We start from the raw sequence: 20,055 nt of genomic DNA on the forward strand, positions 1-20,055 counted from the left end.
CTATCTACCCAAAGGAAATATAAAAAAAAGACACCTGTTCTCATATGTTTATTGCAATTCCCAATTGGTAATATATGGAATCAACCTAAATGCCCAACACCCAGTGAGCAGATAAAGAAAATGTAGTGTGTATGTGTATGCGTGCGTGCGTGCGTGCGTGCGTGTAAACCATGAAATCTACCCAGCAATTAAAAATAATGTTTTTAGCAACAATTTGCGTGGAACTAGAGGACATTAACCCGAGTGAAGTAGCTCAGGAATGAAAAAACAAATACAGCATGTTCTTACTTGCAAGTGGGAGCTAAGCTCTGGGTATGCATGATCACACAGAGTGGGATAGTGACACTGGAGATTCAGAAAGGAGGAGCGGGTAAGGAGTGAACAACTACCTACTGGGTTCAGTTTACACTATTCAGGTACCAGGTGCACTAAAATCCCAGTCCGTATCACTATACAATCCAACCGTGTAACTAAAAACCATTTGCACCCCCAGATACTGAAATTTAAAAAAAAATGAAATTGACTTTGATACTTAAAATTCTAATCTATTTCAAAACTAGATAATGAAGCTTTTCTAAACAGTCTTTCAATAACACCCAACTTTACTTTTTCCTTTACCTATTTCTCTCCCTCTTCTTGCCCCCATGACAGTTAATATAAGTCTCAATAAATACAACTTGCTCCCTCTAATTTTAAATTTAATTTGGAAAATACAGCCACATTTTCATTAGTCTTTTTCAAATAATTAAAATTTTACATCATTCATATAACATCATCCTAAGTAATCAGGGTTTCATTTTTCTCTAAACAGCAGCACTAGATGTTTTATGATTAGGCATTTTGGAAGATGAAACACGAATAGCACTAAATTTTTTTATCAATAAGTCAAACTAAATTACGCTTACTTAAATTCTGTATGTACTTTGTTAAGCATCTGAGATAATTTTGCGAATCTCCAGCAGCACTGAAGGGAAGAGTGAGGTTCAGGGAGGGGAGGGAAAGGACAAAGATGGGGGGAGATGTCTACAGGAAAGAGAGGGAGTAAGGACGAAAGAGTTTTATGTAACCAGAGTTCTTGGGAGAGACATTCTTCATAACCACTGTTAGTCCTGGGAGCAGTGTAATTCAATCACTGTGTTTATCATTCTGGTATTAATGGCTATTTTATTAAACATTCAAAAGAAAAGCAAATGAAGTGGGAAACAAAGTCTAGTGGAATCACATGAAAATTTTCTTAAGTTACTTAAACTTCCTAAACTATATGCTTCACATTTAAAATAGGTGTTAATATAATAATGTTAAAAATTAAGATGAGATGAGGTTATGTGAGTACAGCCTTCTTGGCTGTGCCAGGCGCACAGTAAACACATCGCCTAATAACGAAGCTCAAGATCTCATCTGAAGTGAAACATTTAGGACAGAAAAGGAAGCCTCCAGCCAAAGCCCAGTCAAAGTAGTTGACTCAGAATGATTAATTTCGCATTTGAAATATGAAGTTCTGTATTATGTTCAGATATTACTTCTCTCATCTGGTTATCTCAGGGTTATACTGGTGTCAGTCCCTAAAAGTACAGATTCCTAAATGGACGGAAGAAAATTAAGAACTGTAAAACGTTGAAACCAACTAAATAGAATCTACTAGGCAATATCATATATTGAATATAAATGTTCTAAAACTAGATCAATACAATCAGATAATTTTAGTTATCAAGAAAACAGCTCACACAAAACAGTGTAAACATTGGGTCGTGGGTTTAAGCAAATCACGTGTCTAATGTTCAACTGTGGTTCTGATTCAGAAGCTCCTGTACTAGAAGAAAAGATGCTGAACTTGAGGTTTTCGTATACTGGAAATTAAAGCTGTAAATATGTAAGCTTATTTGAAATGCACCAGCAGAGCAAGATGTATATACACAGTGGAGTTTGGATTGCGCTAATCACATCCCATTTATTAAGTGGAGAGATATATAACTCATCAACAATGTGTGTTTTTTTTTTTTCATTTTGCAGGAAAAACTCCAGCATTTACAGAAGGCTTTTGCCTCAAGAGTAGATAAGTCCACACAGACTGAACTTCTAAGCTATGATGTAAGTAGCTATGTAAAACCATTTGTATCTTCCTTATTGGTATTCAGACTTCCAGCAGCTTATTTACTTCTGCTGCTGCTGTGTCCATGCAGTGATTTAATAGGATTTAGTAGCACACCATTCATCTTTGCTCTTAAACAATTTCCAAATCCCTTCCAGAACTACAAAAGATAATTATGGGTACTGACTAGCATACTGATGTCTTATTAATTTTTTTTAAACCAACGACTCTAATACAATCTTCTGAATTAGTGAATTTGAAGATAGGTGGAAATACATCTTAGAATACTAGGGCAATTTATTTTTAAGAAAGTACTTATTTGTTTATTAACAGTTTAATAAAGTTGCAATCACCAAGGGCCAAGCACATCATTTTTTTACTTGTAGGCACTGACAAGGAAATATAACTTTGTAAAGAAGTTTACAATAGTATTTTAGTATCTTGGGCTTCAGTGCAGGTAACAGAAAGTCATTCAATTGAAAGTTACTAAATAGCATTTTTTTCTTCATATGAAGTAAATGTTGTGAATGTTTGGATAGAACTGTAAAACATATTTTAAAATAATATGTATTCTTGTAACACTGAATGATTTTAGAAAACTTTGATATTTACCAAATTATTATTTGATATCTATCTAATATTCTATGAATAGAATTATGAAACATGTTTTAATATAATTTGGATTCTAGTGACACTGGATTTTTTTGGAAAACTTTGATATCTATCTCTAAGAGAGAAAGAGAAAAAGAGAGATTTTTTTCTTAAACACAGCAATGAAATCTGCAATTTTCCTAAGTTCATGAGGGTACATTTTCCCTTGATGAAAAAATAAACAAAATTGTCTTCATCATGAATCTAACATTTGTAAGAATTCTGTCTTACATTTAAGAACATTTGTTAGTGGCTCAGCACCTGTAGTACAGTGCTGTAGTACATTGTAGTACAGTGGTTACAATGCTGGCCACATACACCAAGGGTGGTGGGTGTGATCCCGGCCCAGGCCTGCTAAACAACAATGACAACTGCAACAAAAAATAGCCAGGCATTGTGGCGGGCATCTGTAGTCCCAGCTTGTTGGAGGCTGAGGCAAGAGAATTGCTTAAGCCCAAGAGTTTGCGGTTGCTGTGAGCTGTGACAACACAGCACTCTACCCACGGTGATGTAGTGAGACTCTGTCTCAAAAAAAAAAAAAAAAAGAATTGTTAGCACTTTGTTGACAGGAATAGAATAGAGATGATTTTAAGATTTTTGAAGATGGGGTCGCGCCTTTGGCTCAGTGAGTAGGGCGCCGGCCCCATATACCAAGGGTGGCGGGTTCAAACCTGGCCCTGGCCAAGCTGCAACAAAAAATAGCCGGGCGTTGTGGTGGGCACCTGTAGTCCCAGCTACTCGGGAGGCTGAGGCAAGAGGATCACCTAAGCCCAAGAGCTGGATGTTGCTGTGAGCTGTGACAAGGGCAACAGAGTGAGACTTTGTCTCAAAAAAAAAAAAAAAAAAAGATTTTTGAAGATGTATAATAATAAAATATATTTTATTTGCACGTTCTTATTATATTGACTAACATATATGTGGCTGTAACTTCTCTGTTGCCTTGCAAACTCTATTAGTATATTTAATATAAAACGACTTGTCTCTCTTGAGAAATAAAACAGACTTTGAATTATAGGCATGGATTCTTTTCAGAAGTTTAAATACTTTAGTTTTAAATTTCAAAATACTAAAAACTGTGCATTAAAAAAGTGTTTCTATGACATTTATTTTAATACATGCTTATTAAAGTACCTAAATGTCCTAGTTAAAACTCTTGGAACTAAAATAATCTTTAGTAATAGCATTATATATTATTTAAATGATGTTAATATTTATTTCTAAAAAGAAATAATTTTTGTGAATCTCAAAGAAATCATTTTATAATCTTCACCAAAAACGATTCAGTAGTTATATCTTTTCTAGTGTATTTGTCCTGTCTCAATTTTTTTCAGTACAAAAATATTTGTATATCAGTCCTTAGGATATGTAAGCATGATAAATATTTAAAAATAAGAACTATTTATAAATCTGTGAGCCAGAAAGTTGTTCAAATACAGTAATAATACCATAATTTTCATTGGATCTTCTTAGAACATACCATCATACAGCATGGGTACTATGAGTTAACTTAGAAATCATATACTTCAGGGCGGCACCCATGGCTCAGTGGGTAGGGCGCCGGCCCCAAATACGGAGGGTGGCAGGTTCAAACTCAGCCCCAGCCAAGCTACAACAAAAAGTAGCTGGGCATTGTGGTGGGCGCCTATAGTCCCAGCTACTCGGGAGGCTGAGGCAAGAGAATCGCCTAAGCCCAGGAGTTGGAGGTTTCTGTGAGCTGTGATGCCACAGCACTCTACTGAGGGTGATAAAGTGAGACTCTGTCTCAAAAAAAAGAAAATCTCAGGAGAGTGTAGATCATTTGTTCACTACCACATGATCTTTGTGGAAGTCTAGTTTTATTAAAAGTAATATGCTCTTAAAACAAGGAAAAGGAGAAATATCCATTTGGACTTAAATTTTATTCAGTTTAAAGGTTTGATATGTGGGAGACAGAATTCCAACTATGAGAACGACTGAATATAAATATAATATTTAAGCCTTTTATGTAACATTATCAGTTTTATGTAGTACTATTAGTGACATCTTGTGAGAATTGCTTGCTGAGGAAATGAATTATACCTCTAGGAGAGAAATAACTAAGCTGTGGAGAGTCATTCCAACATGAATTTGCCTGTCTGTGCATCATAATTTTCTTATTTCTACAAATTTCTTACACCAATGCCATTAGATTCTCTAAACCTATAAATAGAAATAAAAAGTGAAGCCATGAACATTATTAATCCCTATTGAAGCTTCATTGCTCCTACCTTGTTTTCATATCTTACAGTGGTAGATTAATATATTTTACTGGATTGAATTAGGTTAAGGAATACTTTTTTGGTATTGAATCCTTAAAGTCCCCTTGAGCAAGTGTTTGTTATGGTTTGTGTAGTTGTTAACATGAAATAATCATCAATCTTAAAAATTTTTATGTTTCTTATTTCCTGGTGATACATTGCAATCTCTATCAGTATAAGCAAATTAATTTCCAAAATATGCACGTGGAAGTTTACAAAGGTAAACTATGGCAATAACCTTTAGAGGATTTTGCTTGTAAAAAAGTGAGTAGGGAAATATTTTATGTAACCAAATCAGAAATAAGGAGAGCATTTTAAGTATGATGAGTTGAAGGATTGGAAATATATGATTCATCAATGGCATAATTTCTTTTATGACCAAGGTGTATTTTCTATGTTTTTAAATATTTATTTACAAATATTTTTATATTTTATATGCAATGGGAATAATTTATTCTTAAATTTATAATGTAATGTTTTGTTATTTTTCATAGGAATTACAATTTTACATTATTTCAAATTTTACAAATATGCAATATACACATAACCATGTATATCTATTTATAATTTACTTGTAGTATTTATCAGAGGAAAAATTTTGTAGAACTCGTGTACATTATAGATGACTCTTATATACTATTAATTTCTTCCTAAGGCTATCAATATTAGTCATAAATTATCCTTTACAAATTATATAGATCATATTTTCTTAGTATGAATTTTAGAATAGTATACTACATTCTGCTATTAATATAATTCCCTTGGGAATTTGAATCTTGCCTCATATTTTGCAAAAGCTAGATTCCTAGAATAGAATCTGTAGAAAACATTAATTATAATAAAATCTGTTAGAATCAATTAAAATGAATAAGTTTAAAGGTTTGTATAATAAACTACTTCTATCCAGTAAAAGATTTGTTGAGAGACTTGAAAGTAATGTTAGTGTACAATGTGCTGATTTCTAATGCACACGGCGAGATATCTTTAATAAATAAATTAGGAATGTCTCAGTACAGGCTTATAAACACAATAGTTCTTGTGATGAGAGAGATTGTTAAAAAAACGATGAATGTGTCTTAAATAATCAATGCCAATTTAACCTCTTCCACCTTCCCCTGTCTGCATAAGATTAGTTTATTGAAAGATCAAAGAATAATTTCTTAGGTGTTACCTGTGTTATTAAAACAGGCTAGAAGATTAATAGCTGTAGTCAAGTAGCAATGTTGCCCCTTACAAGATTACATTAAGAGGTAGGGAAGTTTTTTCTAATTATATCTGCAATACACACAGATACTTCAATGTAGCATTTATTCTGTCTGTAAGTATTGTATAGCTTGAACTACCACAAAGAACAGTTTGATTAAAATATTTGAGCGTGAGTAACCAAAACATTGTGAAAATATTATATCTGACAGAAAATTCAGGTACTTCTCATTAATTTGACATCTTTATGAATTTCATTTCTGCGTTCACTAGAAGATTTCCTTTTTAAATGTGTTGACTTACTTTAAGTGTAATTTTTTTTAAATGTGTGCCTGACATCGACTAAAATAGTCACAGGATTTTTGCATTTTGCATTGAGGCGAATGCAATAAACTTTTAAGTAAAAACGTTTCTTTCATTGGCATGTGTTTTATACTTATTTAGAAGTATTTATCGGTCCTGGACCTGTGATGTCTTCTTCATATTTTATTTAGGAGTTTTATTATTAATTACTGTTAACGTAAATATCATTAGGAGTTTTCATTTGGCTATTTAAAATTAATTGAACTGATTTGTGCTTGAAAATACCATAAATCAGTTTGGTAATGGATACTCATACCACTCTTTGTTTTTAAAATATCTGAACAGACCTCCCAATTTTTGAAATTTGTTTTATAATAGCGGTTTCTTACTTATATGCCAAGAAAATCGTAATATTATTTGCGTTATGAATGCACATCTTGAGGAAACTTCTTAACGAAATTATCTATGCATTTCACTACTTTTCTTAGATTTAATAATGGCGATGCTCCTGGCACAGTTAGTGTGCAGGGAGTTCTAAAAAATATGAAATTAGTTCATCATGCCACATTCACATAAGAATAAGAATGGTTTGTTTTTTATTATAATTGTTTTATTAGCTATTAGAGCAGAAGTTTTTGTGCTGTGCTATTACATCAGCCTATGGTTTAAGCTCAATTCAAATAATTGAATAACCATCCATTAGACTCTGTCATCCAGCTGCTAATAAACTGTAGTTTATTAAAGCTTTCTGTTTTGGTTCCATTCATTGTTTACATCTTTCTTTAATTCAATACTTCTGATTATATATGAATGTGCTTTGGTATTTATTAGAAAAAAGCATCTTTGCATATGCTTCGTATATTTATATTCACATACTGCAGGTATTTATGTTTATCGTTTATAAATTAAGAACCATGCAGGTTTAAAACTAAATTAAATATTCCAGGTCTTCTTGTGCATTATAATTTTTCATAATGCATTAAAGATAACTCCAGACAAGTTTAATACACAGGAAACACCATCACCACCCACAAGTGCTCATTAGTGTTTAATGAAGGAGTTGCGGCTTGTCTGGTGGCGTTGTCTTAAGGACATCACTCTTGAAACTCCATCCGTGCATTTCATTCAGCAAATATTACTAAGTGCCCTCTAGGAGCCAGGCTCCATCCTTAGGCTCTTGAGATAGATCCACTAACCAAGTAAAAATATTCCTGCATGGAGCTTGCAGTTGGTGAGGACATACTTAGAATAAACAGTAAGCATAATAAATAAGCACATTGTATAATGAATTAAAAAGTGGGAAAAGCAATGTAAAAAAGAAAAATAGCACAGGGACAAGATAATTATCATAGCTTGGGATGGGGGTCAGGACTATAATCAAACAAGATAATCTGGATAGGTCTGAGGTTGTGATGTTGACTTAAAGGAGGTGGGAATGAAAATTATGCTCCATGGAAATCTCTTTGTGATAGGTTCCCTGAAAACCCCTTGAAGACCCCTCAGTCAATCAGAAAAAAATATTGCTTTGTCTTTACTAGAGCCCTTGATAAGAAGAATCAGTTTCATTTAGAGGCTCTGCAGTATGAAAAAATACATTCTGTGCCGTTAAACCTGAAATCAGACCCATTGCACTCACACTAGAGAAACACAGTCAACCAGAGAGAGCAGGAGACTCAGACCTCCCACACCACGTTCACTTAGCGTAAGCCCTGAGAAGAAGGCCGGGTAAACTCCCGGCGCCGTCATAGAAATTACATTGGCCGTTCTTCCCTGCCTTCCTCCCCACCTCCCTTCTTTTCTCCCTCCCGGCCTTCGTGCATGCATTTCCCATGCTCTTCTCTCTATATATACCATCCTTCTTTTGGAGAAGCCACAGTTGGATTTATAAGCTATAATACATCATTAGACTTCATTGTATATAAGCACATCCTGTTTGTCAGAGAAGGTGTGCCCATGAAAGGAAACATATATAAGAAACACGCAGCAATGGGCGGCGCCTGTGGCTCAGTGAGCAGGGTACCCGCCCCACATACTGAGGGTGGTGGGTTCAAACCTGGCATTGGCCAAACTGCAAGAACAACAACAAAAAATAGCCAGAACGGCACCTGTGGCTCAAAAGAAGTAGGGCACCGGCCCCACATAACAGAGGTATGTTTTGATCTTTTAAGTTTTGACCCAACTCCGGCCAAAAATTAAAATAATAATAATAATAGCCAAGCGTGTGGCAGGTGCCTGTAGTCCCAGTTACTCGGGAGGCTGAGGTAAGAGAATTGCCTAAGCCCAAGAGCTGGAGGTTGCTGTGAGCTGTGACACCACGCACTCTACCGAGGGGGACAAAGTAAGATTCTGTCTCTAAAAAAAAGAAATACTCAGTAATTGGGGAAAAAAAATAAATAAATAAAAGGACTGCAATGTTGTTTTTATAATTCTTCAAATCTATGAGAAATTAGTATGCATTATTTTTATTTTATTCACAAAAATATGGATATTGCAGCATTATTTTTCTGTATCAATTTTTATATCAAGAAGTATTTTAAAATGACTATTCTGTGTCTTTTAGAATGAAATATTAAATACAATGAGCATAGACGATCGTGATTTTAAACATAAGTGCCAACATGCAGATGTTTTTATAGCATTACATTGAATAATTCTTTCTAAAATCCTGAATCTTTATCTAGGAGCCAGATCTTTCCTGGGCTGCCTCCGGGTCTTTAATTTTGTGATGGCTACATAGAATTAATATCAGTTAATCGATACCTCTTTTGTTAAGAGAATTTGTGATACGGTTCCTTACTGGGAAAACAGCAAGGCTAGTTGGCAGCTATGAAAGTTCTTGTAATTATAAAAATATTCATTAAAATGAAACAAAAGAGCACATTAGAAAGTGGTGGGAGAATGCGGAGTTACTTGTCAAAGGACACAAAGTTTTATTTAAACAGAAAAATAAGTTTTGAAGGCTGGGCCTGGTGGCTCACACCTGCAATCCCAGCACTTGGGAGGCCGAGGTGGGCGGATTGCCTGAGCTCACAGGTTTGAGACCAGCCTGAGGTAAAGTGAGATTCCGCCTCTAAAAATAGCCAGGTAATGAGGTGGGCACCTATAGTTCTAGCTACTTGGAGTCTGAGGTTGCTGTGAGCTGTGATGCCACAGCACTGAACTGTGGACGACAAAGTGAGACTCCATCTCAAGAGAAAAGAAAAATAAGTTTTGAGATCTTTTGCACAGCAGAGTGACTATAGTTAATAAAAACGTATTGTGTATTTCAAACTCACACTAGAGAGACGCAGTCAACCAGAGAGAGCAGGAGACTCAGACCTCCCACATCACATTCACTTAGCATAAGCCCTGAGAAAAAGGCTGGGTAAACTCCTGGCGTAGACATTTGAACTAAAAGTCACTTCAAATGTCTCAGCACAAGAAGAGGCCAAGGGAAGTGATGGATATGTTAATTACCTTGATTTAATCAATGCACATCATATACATGTATCAAAATATGCTCTATGTTATAAATGCATACAATTATTTGTCAATTAAAAATAATATTAATTTAAAAACAAAAAGAGCATATACATAAGCATTTTCATATAGCTTAGCTAGGAATGATATATATCATATGTGCTGAAAATCATGTTCGGTGATAGTGTTGATAAAGGACAGAAAAGAATAGTCAATATTCGTTAAAAGAAAATTTCTCCCAGCCCCCTTCTACATTCAACACATAATTGCAACCTCTATAGGAAAAGTAAATTTAAAATGTTTAAATGTTTTTCTTAGACAATGTTAGAAGTCTTTTAAGGGATTTAGTGTGCTAAGTGGCATTGGTGGTATTCCATAACAGAAAATACTTTCAGAAGGAATTTTTACAACGTGTTTGGAATAAAACCCCACAACATATAAATTTAGGGTATCTAATTGCCTATTTATGATATATTATACAATTGTGGCTAATTATTATAATTGGGACGAAGTTCTAAGACTTCGTTCAGGTTCTTGTTTAAAGTAAATCTTTGTGGACTCATATTAATTTCTTTGGAAATATTGCCTTCCTGGGGTGGGGGAAGGGAAGAACAGAGAGAGGGAAGAAAGGAGAGGTTGGGGGATGAGTGAAAGTGTGTGATACACCTTTTGGGGGTGGGACACAATTATTTATAAGATGGACTTTAGCTAACGAATGCAATCAATGTAACCTGGGTTTTTTTGTACCCTCAATGAATCCCCAACAATAAAAATAAATAAATAAATTAATTAATTAATTTAAAAAATGCAAAAAAAAAGAAAAGAAATATTGCTTTCCTTGTTGTAGTCTGCAATCAGGAAAAATCTCCAAGTTTATCACTGATACAGACACACCTATGGAAAAAAATGTATATCTTCTTGAAATACATATAAATATACTTAAAATATATGCTACATATATGTAATCATCTGTGAAATATATATATCTTTGAATATATAAAAATGTTTTTGAAAGACGTATATCCTTGATATACAAACAAGAACAGTCATCAATGACATACACAAATGCACTAAGAACTGTATGACATAGTTACAAAAACAGTATATATTTGCTATATTGTTCTTTATAGAAGTTAGGATTTAGAAGCAAATCTATTAATTTTGTATGTGCACAATAAGAATGGAAATAATATTTTCAACATAATTTTTAAATGGTTAATGGCATTATCTATAATCAAATGTTATCATACTTTGTATAAATTAATATCAAAACACACCTCTGTAAGTTGATCACCCAGGGAACTGTAAAAACATGGTCAGCATATGGAACCAGGCCTACTGTACTGTGAAAAATAGATCAACTGAAAGTGATCAATGTAGGGAGGTGGACAGCTAAAAATTAGTCTATGTTAGACCATAGTTTAAACAAATTTTCCTCTATGTTGACAGACTAAATGCAAATCTATAAATACAATGCCACATTCCTACCAACCAGAGATAATCATTATACCAATCTCTGTGTATTCATTTTTACATATTTTTTTATCACAATGAAACTATACAGTATACTCTGTTTTTCACATCACTGCACTTGCTTTTTGTCCATTAATAACCTCTAACTGTCCATCTCAGTAAGTTTTCATGTTGTCTAATAGCAATCCTATATAAATTTTCTCAAATGTCCCTCAGGTACACATTACTGATGGACTGCTCAAACCACAGTCATAGCATATGAAGGCAAACATATTTATTAATATTATAGTAAAGTAATATTCATTATATTTGAAATGCCAAAAATATATGTGAACATATATGTCTATAGATGATGATTCAGCATTTATATTTTTCTTAACGTATGATAAAACTATGATAGGGGAAAAAAATTTCAAAGGCATAGGAAACAATATACTCAGACCAAGTACTTTTGTACATTTTTATGATTTCCATAAATTCCTTTTAGACTCCTGTTATACTACCGATGCTCATGCAAAGAAGAAAGTTAATCTTTTCAAATTCAATTATAGTTTATGTCAACTTTCTCATAAACTTAGATTTCTTAGTAGCATTTTTGGAACAATATTCAGTGTTTCTTGTAACCTAAAAAGTTAAAAAACACAACCTTTCCAATTCTATCCTTTCTTAGTTTTTGAAAATGAACAGTTCATCAATATTCAAGGTATACTTTCTTAACTGTACATTAAGTGTAAGAAAATGCTAAGCCTATTGAGAGTATTTTTTTCTTTTGAACAACCACAGTGTCATGTGGCACAATCCCTATAAAGAATAATATTGAAAAATTGAATAAAATTCTATATAGTTTTATCCTATGATAAGTAATGCTATCTCTAGTTATCTCCCCTGAATATACACTATCTTCATATACACCAAACAAAACACCCATTTTCTTTTCATTTATGATCTGATCATTTTTTGTAATAGATAAACAAAAAACAATACAAATTTTCATTAACGGGGCTGTTCGAGAATGGTTCATTCACAAAAATGGAGGGCTACAGAGCCCAAAACAAAACCAAAAACCAAAAATTCTCTGAAGAATGTCAACTTTCTGATATGGAGAAATCTCTAGACTATATTAATATGTGAAAGTAAGCTTTGAATATTGAATATTTTTATATTATATTGTATTTTTATATTATTTAATATTTTTAATACTTAATATTTTTTATATTTTATGTAGGTACAGAAGATAGAAAAAAAGAAATCATAAATAGTTTCCCTGTACTTACGAAATAAGAAAGCAGTATAGGATAGCATGTAAGAGAGAATGTAAAATTTCTTTTGAGTAAATCTTTGAATGTAGTTTTCATAGAAAAATAGAAACACTACAGATTAAAATCTACTTGAAATAGATACACTTAACTGTACATTAAATTAGTATCACAGACAGAGGGAAAATGAATTCTTAAAAAGTGATTATATATTCTTTTTGTCTAAGGACAAAGTTTCAAAAAGAAATCTAAAGTTTCACTCAGTAGTAAAATTATATTACTATTGCCATAATTTGGAAGCTATTTAGGTGTTTTATGTGAGATTCAACAAATAATTATAGATAGTGCTACTAGTAACCAAGTTATTTCAGGATGGGGAATATAAATACTACCCTGAAAAAGTTTTTAAAAGTCAATAAAAAAACTCTGTAATGTTATATTCAAAGAGAAAATATCAGTATGAACTCATAATTTACAAACTAGAGTATTTCCTAGCTCTGCCTGCTGCAAGAGTGTAAAGCAATAGCCAAAAACATCTAACATGAAATCTCTCAAGCTTCCCTTTCAGCATTAGGACACACAAGAGGTAGATGAATAAATAAAACAATAGTGTGAGTCACCGAGCAGACACATGCCGCATGTGCCGTATTCTAGGAGACAACTCACATGGTGCCCTTAAAAAATAAAGATCTACTAAAAAGTGGAGGAGTATGTTGATTAAAGAAATTAAAGAGTCATGGCAAATGTAGGGCACGGACGCGCACATACGCCTCGCTCCGAAAATAAATAGTTCATTATGTGTCTAGGTGGAGTGAGGCCACAGGGCGAGAGAAAGCCGCTCAATGCGGGAAGGGCAACTCTTCATTACTGTATCTCGGTGAGGGCTGTGCAGGTGTTAATGGTACAAATCCTTTTTTGTATGCTGAGAAGCTTTCTCAATAAACAGAAAGCCTTCCCAATTAAACAAAAATTAGATGCAAAAAGATTGAAATGGCATTACAATGTAGTGTGTGTTCAGGCTGGATCTTGGTTTGAGCAGTCCAGCAGTAACCTGTGCTTGAGGGACCCTGGAGAAAATTGGAATAGGATTGCTATTAGACAACGTGAAAACTTAACTGAGCTGGACAGTTAGAGGTTATTAATGGACAAAAAGCAAGCGCATTAGTGTGAAAAAAGTATACTGTATAGTTTCATTTTGATAAAAAATATATATGTGAAAATGAATACACAGAGATTAGTATAATGATTATCTCTGGTTGGTAGGAATGTGACCGCTGATTTACTTATTTCTACTTATCTCTTTTTGTTTTATTTTCCAATAAACAAATGTACCTATATAATAATAAAATACAATTTCATTGTACAGATGTATTATTTTGCAAAGCACTCGGCAGTGCTATAGTGAATATGAAATTGTTTATACAATAATTTAATTTTTTTTTTTTGAGACAGAGTCTCACTATGTCGCCCTCCATATAGTGGTGTGTCATCATAGCTCACAGCAACCTCAAATTCTTGGGCTTAAGCAATTCTCTTGCCTTCGCCTCTCAAGTAGCTGGGACTACCTGTGCCTGCCACAACGCCCAGCCTTTTTTTTTTTTTTTTTTTTTTTGCTGTTGTTTTAGCAGGCCTGGGCCTGGTTTGAACCACCCAGCCCCCGAGCGTGTGAATGACGCCCTAACCACTGAGCAAAAATTATTTAATTTTTTTTCAAGACTCGCTTTCATACAAAATAAAATAACAAAGATTTTTGAGAAAACAAAGTATTTAGTGGCACTTTTCTTCTAAAATATGATGATTCAAAATAAATGTTAAATACTGGAGAGTTTTTTTATTTTTTCTAATTTGGCAATACAGTGAACGTCTTAAACTTGAGAGCCTAGGATGATTAATCTATTTTGTAAATGATTTTCCTAATTTACAGTATCCCCAGAGTGGTTGATCATACAAAAGAACTCTATCTTTCAGATTTTTGTGGTTACCGCAGAGTACTCATTGGAAGCCATGTGTTCTTGTTAGTGGAACTTTAGTATTTCCTTGCTGTCTTCTTCATGGTTGAAAATGTTACAGAACTATTAAGGTTCTTTTGTCCTCATTGCATATTAAATATCAGAATGTTATAAACTTTCATGGAAAGAGAAATGTTAGTATCATATATTTTAGTGGCGTTTGTATTTCTGAGCATATTAAACCTATTATGGTATTTTCCCCTTCATTTTACTGTTTGTTTTTAGAATATTAAAAAGTATGTCTGTGTGAGAGTGCTATAACAATAAGAATGTCAGGAGCCTCAAAATAAACACATTAGAATGTATTTGCTGTATTCATAATCACTTAATTTGAATTTGTCGGATAGGTTCTGAACACAAGGCATTTTCTTAATGTTTAATTATTGATTTTAATGATTTTGTAGACTTTTATTTAAAAAGTCAATTGTTTAGTTGACAACTATCTGCCGCTATGTGTGACATACAGTTATAGTTTTGAGTTCCTCTATCCCACGGCATTTACCCTTATTCATTTCTTCATATGATCATTTAAAAGAACAAGAGCAAAGCAAAACAAGATGAGAGGTAGGTACGTACTCCCGGCATGGAGATGATCGCAGTAGATGGCAGGCAGGAAAGTTCTCTGTCTTTACCAACTTGAAATGTTAGTAAATAAAGTCAGACTATAAATTAGAAATCAGAGACATAAATAAGAGAATTCTATACAGCGATAGGGGCATGAAGGCTAGAAGCAGAAAAGTGAAATTAAGAGAAACCAGGTAAAGGGAAGGGGCTTGTGCCTAGAAAAAGCCATGGAGAAGAACTTTCTCTGGATATTGCATTTCAGCGGGAATCCCGGTGATTACCCAGCTGTTCTCAGAACCAGAACAAGCAGGTGGACAGGGAATCTCATAGCTGTTACCAAGAACAGTAACCTTAAAATACTGCCGAGCGCTTCGGTACTTCCCCACATTGGCTTTGGTCTTGTCATTTTACATTTAGGATCTACATTTTCTAATCTACACAGCATTGCAGAGAAAATTGCAAAACAAACAAACAAACCCAAAGCTTACATTGTGTTATGTTTCTAAATGAAAACACACAGGCGTGTACACCACGGACACCCTCTGACTAGCTCACTAAGGCTTTTACGATAAAATCCACACCTTTCAAACCAGCATCTATCTCTGCTAAAATTTTTTCTTTCTCTACTTTATTCCATCTAAACTAATTAATTACAAATTGTCATTCCTTGTTGCCATTGTTTAAGTTTTATTTTGTTTTTTAACAGCTGTATCTGGATTCCTCCTCCCGTACAAGATATCTCTTTTTTAGCTCAAGCTCAATTCCATATCCTTGATCTGACCACCAAAAACATGGTGGTTTCTTTTTCCACAGACTCCTTCGTCCATTTTCAGTCCTATTTAATGGATCTTCTTTTTGCTGTTATAAATCATATGTGTATATTATGATCGGTTCTATGTATTGACCTACAAGTGTACTATAAATTAGCCCGTAACCTACCATCTTGTAGTATAGATCACCTTTTCCTATATTCATATATGTTGTGCTAATTAAAATTCTGTATTTCTTGAGAGCGGGTGACATACAGTGTACTGCTTGTGTATTATATTTTTTTATATGCATTACCAGTACAGAACAGAGTTCATTTTGTAAATGGGTGCAATAATTGAAAATTTTTTTTTTACCTATAACTGAAAATTGCAATAAAATTTAGAGATTAAAAAAGTGTTAATTATTGCTGCAAATTGAAAAAATTTTGTCGAAGCTTTGTATTTAGTATTTATTACTTTGGATGATGACTGTGATTTACAAAAATATTGAGAGAGCCACATTAGATTCACTTAGTGCTTAATTATTTAATTTTCTTGCAGTTTTTAACTTGGGGAATGCATAAAGAGTTGCATCAAATTTATTATTGTAATTCTACTTAGCAAAATATTGCTAATTAAACTTCCCTCTTTCATTTATGTTTGTTATAGTCCATATTTAACTGGAATTTGGAAGCCTATGAGGGTTACTAATGTAAGTGTTCATTACAAATGTTAATAGAAAGTTTTACTTAGAAAATAATACATAGAATAGTTTGCTCTGAATTTTTATTGTGTTTTAAATTTTTTAATTTCATATTGAGTATAATTTCATTCTAATTTATTAATTTCATTCATTTATTTCTTTTTGTTTTCTTCTTTTCAAGGCCCTGTGGAATCCTACATGCACTGAAGTTTTATTTAAACCAGTACATAGGCCAACCTAGGTTAAATCAGTAATTGAGCACAAGAAATGCACCACTCATTTGTGACACACTAAATATTGAGTGAAGTCAGTTTTTCTATCATTCCCTATTTAACTGTTTCTCAGAGTATATATAATATACAAATGTTTCATTCCAAACACTTCAGATTTTTTAGAGTTGAAATCAATCACGTAAAATATTCATGAATGAAGATTCAGATAACACATTTGTGCTTTGTTATTTAATTTTTAAAACAAAATAGACTTGCTCTCTATGCAAGTGTTCAAAAATGTAACATTCCACTTGGCATTACATATATTTGTTCATTCCTTTCATCCATATCATTTGTCATGCTGGTTATAGGTGTCATTTAATTTCATTACATATTCTGTGCACGTTAGATAAATTAGAAAACAATGCCTTTAGCTTCCTCCGCTTTCGTGGAACAGTTCCTACTGAAGAACTAAATTATCTATAACCTTTTCTCCCTGACATCAAGATCACAAGATGAAAGCCATATATCTTCAAATACAGTCAATAATGAAGTGTCTTATTCTAACTAGAGAAAGTAAAAATCTGTTGGTATCCTTAAATAGCTGAAGGACGTTTACTGGGTATTGACCTCATATTAAAGAAAGTTTCTTACGTGTGTTATAAAAGGAGACTTCTTTGTGTCCTGTATTGCCTTTCTATAATAGCTCACTTTATCAAATGCAAGGTGGCTCCAAGACACTCCTGAATGTTGTAGTTTATCGCAAGGGTAAAAGGCCTCCCACAATGAATCAATGTTATACCCCAATGTTACAGGGCAAGAGAAAAGCCATGGAGCTGAGGAGAGGCCAGCAGACTTTTTTGAGTTCTGTATATTGTGCAAACAGGTAATGAAGTAATGATGGTTAATGGTGGTAACGTTCAGAAATCTGCTATAGGAATTATTAAATTATTTAAATTGCTATGTAAGATATAATATGAATAATGTTGGGTATAAACCATGGTATTAAAATAAATTATAAATATATTTATTTAAATAAAACATTGTATGTGCTCTTATTGATTCTGTCCCTTAAATCACCTTTTTATGATCCAAGATACAAAGACATTTTTGGGTTTATCTAACCAGTTTCTAGAGTTTATTCTGTTACTCTGTCCTTATCTTTTTCTTTTCATTGTCTTATTTTATATTTGAAACTCTAAAGGTAGATACTGCAAAACTCCATCCTTTTAAAATAAAGTACTCCCCAAGCAAAGATTTTTTTTCAGTGTGCATGGTCAATACTGCATTATTTGGAAAAACAAGAATTTAAAGATATTTAGGCTACAGGGAAAAAAACTTGCAAATAGCAACTAGAGTAGGCCGATAAAGAAAGATTCTTTCTTTAAAAGCAACATAAGAGATACTGTCATTACACACAAAAATAAAAGTCACCTACTTCAATCGTACAGTTTTATGATTGTTCTTTGACACAAGCAACACTTTTTTCTTTCTTGTCTCCCTTCTCTTTCTTCTCTTTCTCTTCTTTTTTTCTCCCCTCCCTCCCTCGCACCCCCCTCCCTTCCTTCCTCCTTCCTCCTTTTTTCCCTCCCTCCCATCCTGCCATCCTTTCATCTATTTATTTTTGAAGGAACCGATTCTGAATATACATCAATGATCATGTTTACAGATCAATAATTTTAATTCTAAGAGAAAATAGTTTCAGACTTTCTCACAATGTTTATTATATAAATTGTTCATTTATTAAAACAGTTTGCCAATATTTGAATACATTAAAAGTGAATTAAATATAGAGATTAATGGGAATGATGCTCTTGTTTTTAGAGAAATGTGTGAGAAACAGTGTAATGATTGTACTATATATTTAAGGGTGTAAAAAATCTATGGTTGGTAATTATTGCTTGAAAGAGAGACAAGAGGCATTAGTATTTATTGATCAAAGGAAACATTATTCTCTACTGTTATGCAAGTGTGTTTGTTCAGCATGCTCTCACAGTCACTAACTCCAAATAAAAGATGGGAAAACTTGATTGTCTCCATTTCTAAATAGGGAAACTACCCTGTTTCCCCGAAAATAAGACAGTATCTTATTTTAAGGTGTGCTCCCAAAGATGCACTAGGTCTTATTTTCAGGGGATGTCTTATCTTTCCTGTAAGTAGGTCTTATTTTTGGAGGATGTCTTGTTTTCGGGGAAATAGGGTAGAATTTGAAAAGGCTGAGTGGTTTCCTCAAGTTCATAGAACATTTTTGAGAAAAAAACTAAATCCATAGATTGTGCTCAAGTGTTCTCGATGAGAAGTCAAGAGTTTTGCTTTGTTTTTCTGATTTCAAAATGCTGGTGGGTCACATGATTGCAGACCTCAATACAAAGTATGCTTTGATTACATATGTAAATATAATATTATATGTTTTATATATATTATATATTATTAAGATTGAAATTTTAAAATATTCTTCATGAATTGGGAATAACTGCTATAGTAAAGATTTATGATGTAAATGTTACTCTGCTTAAGATGGATAATGTTTAAGTTAAGGTAATTATTTTATAGTAGTAAGAATTACTTATTCAAATATAGACATGGAGGAAAACCATGGACACTTTTGCTATATACTTTAACACTACTAACGTGTTTTATTTATATATTGAATCATTCTGACAGTTTAATTTGTTATATCCTAAAATAAAATATATATATTAAATGTTCTTGCATATTTTAAAATTCCCATAGTTATCAGTTTCAGTTGCTTATAACATATAGCTGTATTTTTTTTTCAAATTAAATATGAGGGTACATATAATTAGATTACATTGTTTGCATTTGTAAAGTCAAGTCAGAATTGCAGTTGGATCCTTCCCCCAGGAAGTGAACCGTATACGTTGTACCTGTTAGCTGGGAACATAGCTGATTTAATTACATTATTCTCTCACATGGTCCTGTGGTTGTTGATGTATTAGTGTCAACATAGTATTGAGTACATGGAATACTTGCCTTTCCATTCTTAAGATACTTTATTAAGGAGAATGTTCTGTAAATCCATCCAGGTGAATTCAAAAGATGCAAAGTCTCCATCCTTTTTATAGCTCAATAGTAATCTATGGTATA

At 33.2% G+C, this 20,055-nt stretch overlaps 1 protein-coding gene across 2 annotated transcripts in view; it reads left to right on the top strand.

The window, feature by feature from the left end:
• The window catches only part of CCSER1 (coiled-coil serine rich protein 1), a 702,132-nt gene extending 684,199 nt beyond the window's left edge, over positions 1 to 17,933 (top strand). For both annotated transcript variants that reach the window (XM_053607732.1, XM_053607808.1), the window contains exons 9-10: positions 2,011 to 2,088; positions 16,917 to 17,933. In XM_053607732.1, the coding sequence (XP_053463707.1) occupies positions 2,011 to 2,088; positions 16,917 to 16,976 (138 nt within the window). In that variant the 3' untranslated portion in view covers positions 16,977 to 17,933. The remainder of the gene's footprint in view (positions 1 to 2,010; positions 2,089 to 16,916) is intronic.
• The last annotated feature ends 2,122 nt before the right edge of the window (positions 17,934 to 20,055 follow it).

The sequence above is a fragment of the Nycticebus coucang genome, chromosome 1, assembly GCF_027406575.1.
Source record: "Nycticebus coucang isolate mNycCou1 chromosome 1, mNycCou1.pri, whole genome shotgun sequence".
Classification (NCBI taxonomy): domain Eukaryota; kingdom Metazoa; phylum Chordata; class Mammalia; order Primates; family Lorisidae; genus Nycticebus; species Nycticebus coucang.